We start from the raw sequence: 15000 nt of genomic DNA on the forward strand, positions 1-15000 counted from the left end.
TGTCTCTGTCTCTCTCTCTCTCTCTCTATCTATCTCTCTCTCTCTCTCTCTCTCTCTCTCTCTCTCTATCTCTCTCTCTCAATTCTTGTATTTCTCCCAGTAGGTATGGGAGTTTTGAGTTATTGTCCATGTTTTCAAAGTCTCTTTGGGTGTTTGCAATTTGTGGGAAGTATATGTCTCTGATGTCTTGGTATAGGGGGCAGGTTGTTAAGAAGTGGAGCTCGGTTTCCACCTCTTCTTGTGTGCAGTGGGTGCATAGTCTGTCTTCTCTTGGGAGCCAGGTCTGCCTATGGCGGCCTTTCTCAATGGCTAGGCTGTGCTCGCTGAGTCTGTACCTAGTCAAGGATCTTCTTAGTTTTGGGTCAGTCACGGTGCTCAGGTATTCTGCCACTGTGTACTCTCTGTTTAGGGCCAAATAGCATTTCAATTTGCTCTGGTTTTGGGTTGTTTCTTTCCAATGTGTCAGATAGTTTTCTTTTTGTTTTCTTATAATTTGATTTAGTCCAGTGTGGTTACTGTCTGGTGGTTCTGCTTGTGTTTGTGAGCAGAGTCCCAGAACCATCTGGCTGAGTGGGCATCTATCGAGGGTCTCTCTGTGGGTGAGGGCTATGTTGTGGAGTGTGTCTGGGTCGCTTTCTTTTAGGTGGTTGTGGAATTTGAATGCTCTTTTTTGAATTTTTATGATTAGTGGGTATCTTCCTAGTTCTGCTCTGCATGCATTATTTGGCGTTTTCCGTTGGGTGCGGAGAATGGATTTGCAAAATTCTGCATGCAGAGTCTCAATTGGGTGTTTGTCCCATTTGGTGAAGTCTTGGTTTGCAAGTGGGCCCCAGACTTCACAACCATATAGGGAAATCGGTTCTATGACGGAGTCTAATATTTTGAGCCAGATTTTGACTGGAATGTCTAATATGATGTTCCTTTTTATGGCATAAAAAGCCCTTCTTGCTTTGTCTCTCAGGTCGTTCACAGCTTGATTGAAGTTCCCTGTAGCACTGATGTTTAGGCCGAGATATGTGTAGTTTTTTGTGTGTTCTAGGGAAATTGTGTCTAGGAGGAATTTGTGTTTTTGTTGTTGTAGGCTGGGCCTTTTTTGGAATATCATAATTTTAGTTTGGTTTAGGTTTACTGTCAGTGCCCATGTCTGGGAGAATTTGTGCAGAAGGTCAAGGTGCTGTTGTAGCCCTTCTTTTGTTGGGGACAGCAGCACCAGGTCATCTGCAAACAGTAGGCATTTGACTTCTGTGTTTGCTAGGGGGATGCCAGGTGCTGCAGTTTGTTCCAATGTTTTTGCCAGTTCATTTATGTATATATTGAAAAGGGTTGGACTCAAACTGCACCCCTGTCTAACCCCACGGCATTGAGGGAAGAAGTCTGTGTGTTTTCCCTCAATCCTCACAGCACATGTGTTGTTGGTGTACATTGACTTTATGAGGTCGTAGGTTTTCCCTCCAATGCCACTATCTAACAGTTTGTACAGCAGACCCTCGTGCCAAATTGAGTCAAATGCTTTTTGGAAGTCAACGAAACAGGAGTATACTTTGCTTTTATTTTTATTTATTTGGTTGTCGATTAGGGTGCTGAGGGTGAGAATGTGGTCTGTTGTACGGTGATTTGGTAGGAAGCCAATCTGTGATTTGCTCAAGGTATTGTTGTTTGTGAGGAAATGTGTGAGTCTGTGGTTAATGATCATACAGAGGATTTTTCCAAGGTTGCTGTTGACACAGATCCCACGGTAATTGTTTGGGTCATATTTGTCTCCCTTTTTGTGGAGTGGTGTTATGAGTCCTTGGTTCCAGATATTGGGGAAGATCCCGGAGCTAAGGACAATGTTAAGGAGTTTTAGTATAGCCAATTGGAATTTGGAGTCTGTGAATATGATCATTTCATTTAGGATACCATCCGCTCCGCAGGCCTTCTTGATTTTAAGTGATTTTATTTTGTCCTGTAGTTATTGTAGTGTAATTGGGGAGTCTAGCGGGTTCTGGTAGTCTTTTATGGTTGACTCCAGGCTTTGTAGTTTGTCTTGTATGTGTTTTTGCTGTTCATTTTTTTGTATTGGGCTAAAGAGATTGGAGAAGTGGTTTACCCATACATCTCCATTTTGGATGGGTAGCTCCTCGTGGTGTTGTTTGTTTATTTTGTTCCAGTTTTCCCAGAAGTTGTTTGTTTTTATAGATTCCTCTATATCTTGTAGCTGGTTTCTAACATGTTGGTCTCTTTTTTTTCTGACTGTGTTTTTCTAATGTTTCAGTGTTTCACTGTATTGGAGACGTGTGTTCTGGTTGTCTGGGTCTCTGTGTTTTTGGTTTGATAGGTTCCTTAATATCTTCCTGAGATTTTTACAATCATTATCATACCATTTGTCATGCATATTTTTATTTCTATTTTTCCTCGCTTTCCTATTTGAGGCCTTTAGGTTGGATAAGGAAGCTGTAAGGTCAAATATGTTATTGATGTTTTCTACCGCCCCGTTTACACTTTTGCTGTGTGTTGGAAGTTTTTTTCTAGGAATTAATCTAATTTGGATTGGACTTTTTGTAGCTTGATAGCGGATTAGAATGCTTCCATACTACTTTCTTTCCATTTGTAGTGTTTTTTAATAGTGTGTAGTTTGTTTGGTTTTGGTATTTCCTGGTTGGGTGTTGATCTATTCAGGTAGATAGTGGTTTTGCTGTGGTCTGACAGGGGTGTTTGCTGGCTGACTGTGAACGCTCTGAGAGACTCTAGGCTGAGGTCCGTGATAAAATAGTCTACTGTACTGTTACCCAGAGATGAGCTATATGTGTACCTACCATAAGTGTCCCCTCGGAGCCTACCGTTAACTATGTACAGTCCCAGCGAGCGACAGAGCTGTATAAGTTGTGACCCATGTTTATTTGTTGTTTGGTCATAGTTCTTTCTGGGGGGGCATATTTGGGAGGGGATGTTCCCACCTCCTGGTAGGTGTTTGTCTCCCTGTGTGCTGAGAGTGTCAGGTTCTCGTCCTGTCCTGGCACTCTCTCTCTCTCTCTCTCTCTCTCTCTCTCTCTCTCAGGTTCAGGTTAGGCTCTCTCTCTCTCTCTCTCTCTCTCTCTCAATTCAATTCAATTCAAAAAGCTTTATTGGCATGAAATTTCACAAATGTTGCCAAAGCACAATTATGACATAAACAGCAAACAACATTATACAATACAACAACAATATCAACAGAACAAGATCAAAGAAATAAAGGAGATGGTGCGGTGAATAAAACATGGTACATATATATATATAGTATATGTGTCCTACTGGTTGTCCCTTTTCTTGTGACATGAATTGACATATTTTGCAGCTAAAACTGCACATTCTTTCTGTTCCCCCAGGAGGAATGGCAATTTCTGCACTTCTGTCATACTTTGGAATTCTGGGGAAATTATTTCAATTTTTGGAAAGAATTCCTCCCTAATATTTCTGTAATTTTCACATTTCTCTCTCTCTCTCTCTCTCTCTCTCTCTCTCTCTCTCTCTCTCTCTCTCTCTCTCTCTCTCTCTCTCTCTCTCTCTCTCTACCCACCCATGCAGTTCTTCATCATCATGAAGCCACTCTCGTAGCCGTCCTGACAGTTGCAGTCGAAGCTTCCCGGCGTGTTGACGCAGGTTCCATGACCACACAGGTCCGGGGAGATATGACACTCGTTGATGTCTGGAGAGGACACAGAGGATGGAGAGGAGACAGAGGAGACAGAGGAGACAGAAGAGACAGAGAGGAGACACAGAGGAGACAGAGAGGAGACAGAGGAGACAGAGAGGAGACAGAGGAGACACAGAGGAGACATAGAGGAGACAGAAGAGACAGAGAGGAGACACAGAGGAGACAGAGAGGAGACAGAGGAGACAGAGAGGAGACAGAGGAGACAGAGGAGACAGAGAGGACACAGAGGATGGAGAGGAGACAGAGGAGACAGAGGAGACAGAAGAGACAGAGAGGAGACACAGAGGAGACAGAGAGGAGACAGAGGAGACAGAGAGGAGACAGAGGAGACAGAGGAGACACAGAGGAGACAGGGAGGAGACAGAGAGGAGACAGAGGAGACAGAGAGGAGACAGAGGAGACAGAGAGGAGACAGAGAGGAGACAGATAGGAGACAGAGAGGAGACAGAGAGGAGACACAGAGGATGGAGAGGAGACAGAGGAGACAGAGGAGACAGAGGAGACAGAGGAGACAGAGGAGACCGAGAGGAGACACAGAGGAGACAGAGAGGAGACAGAGAGGAGACAGAGAGGAGACAGAGGAGACAGAGGAGACAGAGGAGACAGAGGAGACAGAGAGGAGACAGAGAGGAGACAGAGAGGAGACAGAGAGGAGACACAGAGGAGACACAGAGGATGGAGAGGAGACAGAGGAGACAGAGGAGACAGAGAGGAGACAGAGGAGACAGAGGAGACAGAGGTGACACAGAGGAGACAGAGGAGAGAGAGGAGACAGAGAGGAGACACAGAGGAGACAGAGAGGACACAGATGATGGAGAGGAGACAGAGGAGACAGAGGAGACAGAGGAGACAGAGGAGACAGAGGAGACAGAGGAGACAGAGGAGACAGAGGAGACAGAGGAGACAGAGAGGAGACACATAGGAGACAGAGAGGAGACAGATAGGAGACAGAGGAGACAGAGAGGAGACAGAGGAGACAGAGGAGACAGAGAGGAGACAGAGGAGACCGAGAGGAGACACAGAGGAGACAGAGAGGACACAGAGGATGGAGAGGAGACAGAGGAGACAGAGGAGACAGAGGAGACAGAGAGGAGACACAGAGGAGACAGAGAGGAGACAGAGAGGAGACAGAGGAGACAGAGAGGAGACAGAGGAGACAGAGGAGACAGAGAGGAGACAGAGGAGACAGAGGAGACAGAGGAGACAGAGGAGACAGAGAGGAGACACAGAGGAGACAGAGAGGAGACAGAGAGGAGACAGAGGAGACAGAGAGGAGACAGAGGAGACAGAGGAGACAGAGAGGAGACAGGAGAGACAGAGAGGAGACAGAGGAGACAGAGAGGAGACAGGAGAGACAGAGAGGAGACAGAGGAGACAGAGAGGAGACAGAGAGGATACATAGGAGACAGAGGAGACAGAGGAGACAGAGAGGAGACAGAGAGGAGACAGAGAGGAGACAGAGGAGACAGAGAGGAGACAGAGAGGAGACAGAGAGGAGACAGAGAGGAGACAGAGAGGAGACAGAGAGGAGACAGAGGAGACAGAGAGGAGACAGAGAGGAGACAGAGAGGAGAGAGAGAGGAGACAGAGGAGACAGAGAGGAGACAGAGAGGAGACAGGAGAGACAGAGGAGACAGAGGAGACAGAGGAGACAGAGAGGAGACAGAGGAGACAGAGGAGACAGAGAGGAGACAGAGAGGAGACAGAGAGGAGACAGAGAGGAGACAGAGAGGAGACAGAGGAGACAGAGAGGAGACAGAGAGGAGACAGAGAGGAGACAGAGAGACAGAGAGGAGACAGAGGAGACAGAGGAGACAGAGAGGAGACAGATGAGACAGAGAGGAGACAGAGAGGAGACAGAGAGGAGACAGAGAGGAGACAGAGGAGACAGAGAGGAGACAGAGAGGAGACAGAGGAGACAGAGGAGACAGAGAGGAGACAGAGAGGAGACAGAGAGGAGACAGAGGAGACAGAGAGGAGACAGAGAGGAGACAGAGGAGACAGAGAGGAGACAGAGAGGAGACAGAGATGAGACAGAGAGACAGAGAGGAGACAGAGAGGAGACAGAGAGGAGACAGAGAGGAGACAGAGGAGACATATAGGAGACAGAGGAGACAGAGAGGAGACAGAGGAGACACAGAGGAGACAGAGGAGACAGAGAGGAGACAGAGGAGAGAGAGGAGACAGAGAGACAGTGAGGAGACAGAGAGGAGACAGAGAGGAGACAGAGGAGACAGAGAGGAGACAGAGAGACAGTGAGGAGACAGAGGAGACAGAGAGGAGACAGAGGAGACACAGATGAGACAGAGGAGACAGAGAGGAGACAGAGAGACAGTGAGGAGACAGAGAGGAGACAGAGAGGAGACAGAGAGGAGACAGAGGAGACAGAGAGGAGACAGAGAGACAGTGAGGAGACAGAGGAGACAGAGAGGAGACAGAGGAGACACAGATGAGACAGAGGAGACAGATAGGAGACAGAGGAGAGAGAGGAGACAGAGGAGACAGAGAGGAGACAGAGAGACAGTGAGGAGACAGAGAGGAGACAGAGAGGAGACAGAGGCCGGTAAAACAATAACAAACATCAAACTAAATAACAAACAGCCTTTATATCTTTTTTAAATTGAATGTAATTCAATGTAATAATAAATAAAAGTTGGGCATATTGAGGTTGTTTTTGATATATTCTAATGTGATTTGGGGTGTGAACTGCAAAGTGAACGAGGTGATTTCTCTCATTGCAGATCTTGATGCATAATCGACCAAACATAGTGGCCAGAAAATAGTCTGGAGTTAATATACTGTTAGTAAGAAAGTCTTTAAATGGATTTTTTTTATCTTTATTTAGGAATCACAACAGGTTTGCTCTATTTCCTCGCAGGACGTCCTACCTGTACAGTTGCGTTCTTCCATATCCAGGGCGAACCCACCCTCACAACGACACCGGAAGCTGCCGATGGTGTTGCGGCACTTCCCGTGAGTGCAGATGCTGGGGAACACCTTGCATTCATTGATGTCTGACGAGAAAATGACATGTTCAGTTGAATATCAACTGTTGTTTCGAGAAAATTGCATCCGAGCTGATCAATCCTGTCTACAAAGGCTGCGTCACTACGCTGAACACTGAAACGGAGAAAAATGGCTTAAACGTTTTTTGACTGTCCAGCCAAATGTGTTATAGGTAGAACAAGTATAGATAGATAGATAGATAGATAGATAGATAGATAGATAGATAGATAGATAGATAGATAGATAGATAGATAGATAGATAGATAGATAGATAGATAGATAGATAGATAGATAGATAGATAGATAGATAGATAGATAGATAGATAGATAGATAGATGGAAACTCCATATATATTATGTACGTTCTAAGCTGGCAAGGAGTATTGGTGTTTTAGGTGAAATAAGAGACATTCTTTGAACCATAAAACAGTATCCATGTTGTACTGTTCTCTCATATTACCTTATCTGAATTATTATCTGGAGGTCTGGGGAAACACCTACAGAAGCCCTTCAAACAATAATGCACACTTAAACAAGCTATACAGTTAGTAGTTCATCTAGTTTATGGTGAGAACACCAGTGCACTGTTTCTAAAGCCATATGCTCTGAAATTCATGGACTGATTTTATGGACTGATGGCTTGATTTTAAAACAGCACACATATTTTACAAAGCAAGAAACTATTTACTTCCTGGCAACATCCAAGAAATGTTCTTTGATAGAGAGAGGGGATATGATTTAAGAGCCACATTATTTAAAACAGCCGTGTGTTAAAAGCAGGTGTATTTCTGTTTGTGGTCTGGAGTCTGGGGTGACTGGAAGAGATGAGTGCGGAAATACCACCACATCACTCCCATCCTCAAGTCCCTTCACTGGCTCCCTGTCTCACTCAGGATTGAGTTCAAAGTCTCCCTGCTCACCCACCAATGCCTCTACGGAAACGCCCCCCTATACCTCAAAGAACTCATCACCCCTCACTCCTCCTCTCGACATCTCCGCTCTGGCCAGGCAAACCTCCTCCAGCGCCCAAGGACCAATCTCTGCACTATGGGAGATCTGGCTTTTGGCTCTTCCGCTCCCAGTCTGTGGAATGCTCTCCCTGACTACCTGAGAGCACCACAGACTGTGGATGCTTTCAAGAAAGGCCTCAAAACTCACCTTTTTAGTAGAGCCTTCTGTTGACTTTTTATCAAATGTTTAGCTCCACACATTTTGTTCTTTTACCAATTTCTTTTATCAGTTTTATTTATTCTATGTTTCTCTATGATAATCTATGTTTAGTCTTGCCTATTTTTATATTCTTTCTTTCCTTTATTCTCGCTAGTTTTTAAGTTCTTTTAACTGTAGCGCTTTGAGATTTGCCCCGCAACTGTAAAGCGCATTACAAATAGAATCTATTATTATTATTATTATTATTATTATTATTATGATGATGAAATTGAAGGAAAAATGTCATACAGTTCAAAATGTCTTACAAAAGAGTTGGAAGAGTTGGAAGACATTAAAGATTTAGTTTGAAGGTTTCTTGGTTCTGTATCTCAGGACTGAACCGTGACATGGTTGATATATCTTGCTTCTTCCTATTCCTTTATTATATTTAACTTTGTTTTTATAAAATTTTTTCAGCAAATTATCTTTGTATTTTAATTCAATGTTATTGTTATTCTTTGATTATTTTATATTGTTCGAAATAAACTATTCATTCATTAAACATCGTGTCTCATCCGGCTTCAACATGGACGGTCGCATTTTACGTAGCTCCCGTAACCAACGCAACAGAGCAACAACAACAAAGTACTTTGCGCATTTTCTACTTTCCCTCCTGTGGATTATGGATTTGTACCTGAATTCACAACTCAAGCAGCAACTCCAGACAGAAGTGGAGGATAGCGAAAACGTAAAACAGCAGTCCCATTGCGACTTCTATTTGTTAACGGGCACGGAGAGGAAACATCCTGCCTTCGGAGCCACGACCATCCACACAGTACTTACTGCAAATCCGGAACGAAAGAAATTACCCCCGGCAGGCAAGTGTAATAAGAGATCAATGTTTTTATTATACCTGCTCATGTCGGGTGACATTCATCAGAACCCTGGTCCCGTAATGACACGGAACCAGAGACTACAGTCAAATCTGCTGATCCAAGAAGCAGCAGCCAGCACAACAGATCAACGGCTACCCACACATACTGCGGCTAACGACATGATCAACGGCAACATTCCTCCTCTGCCACCCCTGCAAAAGAACCCACGAGAGGCCACAGCGAGAGGGAAGGAACCGGGGTTCACAACCGAGGCGCCCAGCACGTTGCGGGGACAAAACAGCGAGGCATCGCTCCTCACACCGGCGCCGGAGATCAACAGCATCCACGCAATTGACGCTTCAGCCAGCAGTTGCACCAGCCGACCAGCAAGCGGCGACATACCCTCACAGAAGCCCCAGCGGACTCGGCGAGTGGCTAAAGGGAGAGCGGCGCGGGACATCGAGACCACCAAGGACCCGACGGTTAGCTTGGCTGGCCCCGCCAAGGCCGCCATGCCAGCAAGTCTACCCGGGCCGAGGCCAGGACAAAAGGCACCCCCCCTCCCCCACAATGGAGTACAATCAGACATATCTGTAATCAACCAGCCCCCCCCCCCACATCGCGGGCTTTCACACAAAGGAATACAGACACCAGCAAAGGACAAAGCATCACCCCTCCCCCCCCTCCCCACCCACGGCACAAACAGCAACAACGCCCCCCCTCCCCCCACCACAGGACAGGACACAATTGAACAGAGTTACCTCAACTGTGACGACATCAAACTTATTACAAGCAAAAATGGACTTCACATATTTCATCTGAATACAAATAGCCTGAGACCGAAACTGGCTGAAATCAAACAGTTGTTTTTAAACGGTAAGGCTAACATATTGTGTTTCACAGAAACAAAATTAGACTCATCTGTACAGGATCCAGAGATTGAAATTGAAAACTACTCAATAGTCAGGAGGGATAGGAACCAGTATGGAGGTGGCGTCTGTGTGTATATACACAAGGATACCAAATACATCAACCGTACTGACCTTAACCATGATGAAATTGAAACTGTTTGGATTGAAATCTTATTAGACAGGGCGAAACCGGTACTAGTAGGCACAATCTATAGACCACCAGAACAGAGTGGGTTTTATGACACACTTGATGGGTGTTTAGCTGGGGTGGAGGGGGTAGAAAAAATTCTTATTGGAGACTGGAACACGGATATGCTGCGTAAATCAGCACCCGTCTTCAAGGCCTTCAGTAGATTTTCTGACCTGCACGGTTTCAGCCAGCTAATCACACAACCCACAAGGGTATGCGATTCGACACAAACCACCATTGACCTCATTTTGACCTCTGACAAGTCCATGATCTCCAGTAAAGGGGTGATAGCATGCGGGTTAAGTGATCATTATATGATTTTCTGTACCCGCAAAAAGCTAAAACAGAAGGCCGGCTGTCACAAAACAGTCACATCTAGAGACCTCAAAACGTACTCTAGAGAGGCCTTTAACCTAGAACTGGGGAGCTTGGACTGGTCAGATGAGCTCAGTGGTACACAGGTTGAAGAAACATGGCTTGGATTCAAAACCAAATTCACAGCAATACTCAACAACATGGCACCGATAAGAACCACCAGGGTTAAAAATCGCGCTGAGGCATGGATGCACACTGAAATACTGGCCGCTATGAAAACCAGAGACAAAAAATGCTCTGAACTTCATAAAAGTCAGACAAAGCTTTCCAAAAGCTCAAACAGTGAACTCCAAGCCCACGTGGTTGAACTAAAAATCCAAAGAAACAGACTAAGAAATGACGTAAACACCATGATCAGAACCGCAAAAAGAAATTTCATCAACGACAAAACTGAGGAAAACAAAAACAAACCCCGCGAACTTTGGAAATTACTCAATAATCAACTAGGCTGCAGTAAAAAACTTAAAACCAGATTCTCAAACATAAACATAAAGACGGACAACACGCTCATCACAGACAAGCTGGATGTAGCCAATTACTTAAACATCTTCTTCACAAACATAGCCACAACACTGGTAAACAAACTACCCTCCCACTCAGGGCATTATGGGGTAGAACACATAGTAGCATACTACAAAAACCTAGGGGTCCACAAAGACGACTTCAAACTTGAAATGGTAACAACCGATGAGGTACTCAAAAAATTGAGCGCCCTCCAACCTAACAAGGCCACTGGCCATGACAACATCCCCTCCAAATTCCTCAGAGACGCAGCAGCCGCCATCACCCCAGTCATCACACACATAATAAACCTCTCTATAAAACAGGGGCACGTCCCCAAGGACTTCAAAATTGCGAGAGTGACCCCTCTACACAAAAAGGGCAGCAAATTAGACCCAGGCAACTACCGCCCTGTTTCTATTCTTACCTCCATCTCGAAAGTCATGGAGAAAATAGTCTACGAACAGGTCGAAAAGTACCTGGCGGAAAAAAACCTAATCTACGAATTCCAATCTGGCTTCAGAACGTCCCACTCCACTGACACATGCCTCCTCTATTTGAACGACCACATCAAACAAGAGGTGGACGCTGGCAAATACTGCGGCATGGTCATGCTGGACCTACAAAAGGCCTTCGACACTGTCAATCACTCCATTCTAATGGACAAGCTAAAAGCAATTGGTTTTGATAGCCTATCAGTGAGCTGGATGCAATCCTACCTGGATCACAGTGAGCTGTGGTGTTCCACAAGGAAGCATACTAGGACCGCTACTCGTCCTAATTTATGCAAATGACATGTCGTCAGCCTGTGACTGCAACTTGTTCCTGTTTGCGGACGACTCAGCCCTGCTGGTCTCTGACAAGAACAAATTGCAGGTTGAAAAAACCCTCAGCACGGAACTAGGCAAAATCTGCATATGGCTCGCTGATAACAAACTATCATTACACATGGGCAAAACAGAGTCCATTCTCTTCGGTTCAAATAACAAACTCAGCAAGACCGACGGCTTCTCAGTTACAGTGGGTGACAATATTGTCACAAGGAAAGACGAAATTACCTACCTGGGTTCCATCCTAGAGGCAAATCTTTCCTGTGACAAAATGGCATCCAATGTAATAAAAAAAGTCAACCAACGAACTAGATTCTTGTACCGGATCTCCTCTCTGGTAAACAAGAATACCCTGAGGACTCTGGCAGGAGCACTCATTCAAGGGTACTATGACTATGCGTGCACCTCATGGTACCAAAGCACCTCAAAGGCGCTTAAAACAAAATTACAAACATCACAAAACAAACTGGTCAGACTACTACTTGACCTGAACCCCAGAACCCACCTCACCCCTGCCCACTTTGCCAACCTAGGATGGCTTAGAGTAGACGACAGAGTACAGCAACTTGCAATGGGCCTGGTCTACAAGATACACTATACGACCGGGGTGCCCATGTACATGTCAAAATACTTCCCAAAGGTCAGTGAATACCACAACCACTACACCAGAGGAAGCTCAACAAATCATGTTAAACCCAGATTCGGCTCAAACAAGGGACTAAACACGTTTCGCAATTATGCCACAACAATGTGGAACGCCCTACCCAAAGCTGTAAAGGAATGTGAATCCCTGCCCACATTCAAAACCGCCCTTAAAGAGCACCTACGGGAGGCTGCAATTCGAAACTGGCCACCGTAAATGCCCAAAACCCCCACCACCTCCTAATAGACAGTCTCCTCCCCACCGCATGTATATATTCCCTCCCCGCCGTATGTATATTCCCCTCCCACCCACCCACGCCCTCCTAATGTACAGTCCCCTCCCCATCATATGTATATACTCTGTCAGGATCTAGGGGTAACAGTACTGTATATTTGAATACCGCCTATGTCACAAATGTATCAGTACTAAATACCTATATGTCCCTATGCCATAAATGTCATGTATGTTATGTATGTCATAAATGTCTATATGAATTGAAAATGGGGGACCCTGATGGAAACAAGACAAACGTCTTTCTCAGGTCTGCATCCCCTTAACAATTGTATGTATTGAGCCGTACTGTATTGTACCCATTCTGCAATCTGTTAAATAAAGTTTTCATTCATTCATTCATAGTAGGCCTACGATTTAACATCTGGTTACTGCAATTTTTACACTGTATTTTCTCTAGAACAGAACACGATTGAACCAGGAACCGAAAATGAACCAATTTTGTCAGGAGATAAAACAGATCTCCAAAGGTACATTTTCAGTCATAACTAAATGTTGACCCAAACTGTAGTCGATGCGATTAGCCTTTGTAGGTTTGATGAGAAAGACGTGACACATGTCTTTTAGTGAAACAGCAAAGGTTTTATTTTGACTTGTGCCGTCTCCTTCACGTCTCCGTCCTCTGTCCTCTGACTGCGCTCCCCTTTATAGAAGGGTCTTAGTGAAATAGTCTCACCTTTATAGAAGGGTCTTAGTGAAATAGTCTCACCTTTATAGAAGGGTCTTAGTGAAATAGTCTCACCTTTATAGAAGGGTCTTAGTGAAATAGTCTCTGACTGTGCTCACCTTTAGAGAAGGGTCTTAGTGAAATAGTCTCACCTTTATAGAAGGGTCTTAGTGAAATAGTCTCACCTTTATAGAAGGGTCTTAGTGAAATAGTCTCACCTTTATAGAAGGGTCTTAGTGAAATAGTCTCACCTTTATAGAAGGGTCTTAGTGAAATAGTCTCACCTTTATAGAAGGGTCTTAGTGAAATAGTCTCACCTTTATAGAAGGGTCTTAGTGAAATAGTATCACCTTTATAGAAGGGTCTTAGTGAAATAGTATCACCTTTATAGAAGGGTCTTAGTGAAATAGTATCACCTTTATAGAAGGGTCTTAGTGAAATAGTATCACCTTTATAGAAGGGTCTTAGTGAAATAGTCTCACCTTTATAGAAGGGTCTTAGTGAAATAGTATCACCTTTATAGAAGGGTCTTAGTGAAATAGTCTCACCTTTATAGAAGGGTCTTAGTGAAATAGTCTCACCTTTATAGAAGGGTCTTAGTGAAATAGTCTCACCTTTATAGAAGGGTCTTAGTGAAATAGTCTCACCTTTATAGAAGGGTCTTAGTGAAATAGTCTCCCCTTTATAGAAGGGTCTTAGTGAAATAGTCTCACCTTTATAGAAGGGTCTTAGTGAAATAGTCTCACCTTTATAGAAGGGTCTTAGTGAAATAGTCTCACCTTTATAGAAGCGTCTTAGTGAAATAGTCTCACCTTTATAGAAGGGTCTTAGTGAAATAGTCTCACCTTTATAGAAAGGTATTAGTGAAATAGTCTCACCTTTATAGAAGCGTCTTAGTGAAATAGTCTCACCTTTATAGAAGGGTCTTAGTGAAATAGTCTCACCTTTATAGAAGGGTCTTAGTGAAATAGTCTCACCTTTATAGAAGGGTCTTAGTGAAATAGTCTCACCTTTATAGAAGGGTCTTAGTGAAATAGTCTCACCTTTATAGAAGCGTCTTAGTGAAATAGTCTCCCCTTTATAGAAGGGTCTTAGTGAAATAGTCTCACCTTTATAGAAGGGTCTTAGTGAAATAGTCTCACCTTTATAGAAGCGTCTTAGTGAAATAGTCTCACCTTTATAGAAGGGTCTTAGTGAAATAGTCTCACCTTTATAGAAGCGTATTAGTGAAATAGTCTCACCTTTATAGAAGGGTCGTAGTGAAATAGTCTCACCTTTATAGAAGGGTCTTAGTGAAATACTCTCACCTTTATAGAAGGGTCTTAGTGAAATAGTCTCACCTTTATAGAAGGGTCTTAGTGAAATAGTCTCACCTTTATAGAAGGGTCTTAGTGAAATAGTCTCCCCTTTATAGAAGGGTCTTAGTGAAATAGTCTCACCTTTATAGAAGGGTCTTAGTGAAATAGTCTCACCTTTATAGAAGGGTCTTAGTGAAATAGTCTCACCTTTATAGAAGGGTCTTAGTGAAATAGTCTCACCTTTATAGAAGGGTCTTAGTGAAATAGTCTCACCTTTATAGAAGGGTCTTAGTGAAATAGTCTCACCTTTATAGAAGGGTCTTAGTGAAATAGTCTCACCTTTATAGAAGGGTCTTAGTGAAATAGTCTCACCTTTATAGAAGCGTCTTAGTGAAATAGTCTCACCTTTATAGAAGGGTCATAGTGAAATAGTCTCACCTTTATAGAAGGGTCTTAGTGAAATAGTCTCACCTTTATAGAAGGGTCTTAGTGAAATAGTCTCACCTTTATAGAAGGGTCTTAGTGAAATAGTCTCCCCTTTATAGAAGGGTCTTAGTGAAATAGTCTCACCTTTATAGAAGGGTCTTAGTGA

General features: G+C 44.0%; 1 protein-coding gene across 1 annotated transcript in view; it reads right to left on the minus strand.

Moving 5' to 3' along the window:
* LOC311237265 (fibrillin-2-like) overlaps positions 1-15000 on the minus strand; it is a gene marked incomplete at its 5' end in the record, with an annotated part of 361408 nt that overhangs the window by 38489 nt on the left and 307919 nt on the right. Inside the window, 2 exon segments of the mRNA XM_084325071.1 lie at positions 3536-3664; positions 6562-6687. Of these exon segments, the coding sequence (XP_084181197.1) occupies positions 3536-3664; positions 6562-6687 (255 nt within the window).

The sequence above is a fragment of the Notolepis coatsorum genome, assembly GCF_963971535.1.
Source record: "Notolepis coatsorum genome assembly, chromosome: 11".
NCBI lineage: Eukaryota > Metazoa > Chordata > Actinopteri > Aulopiformes > Paralepididae > Notolepis > Notolepis coatsorum.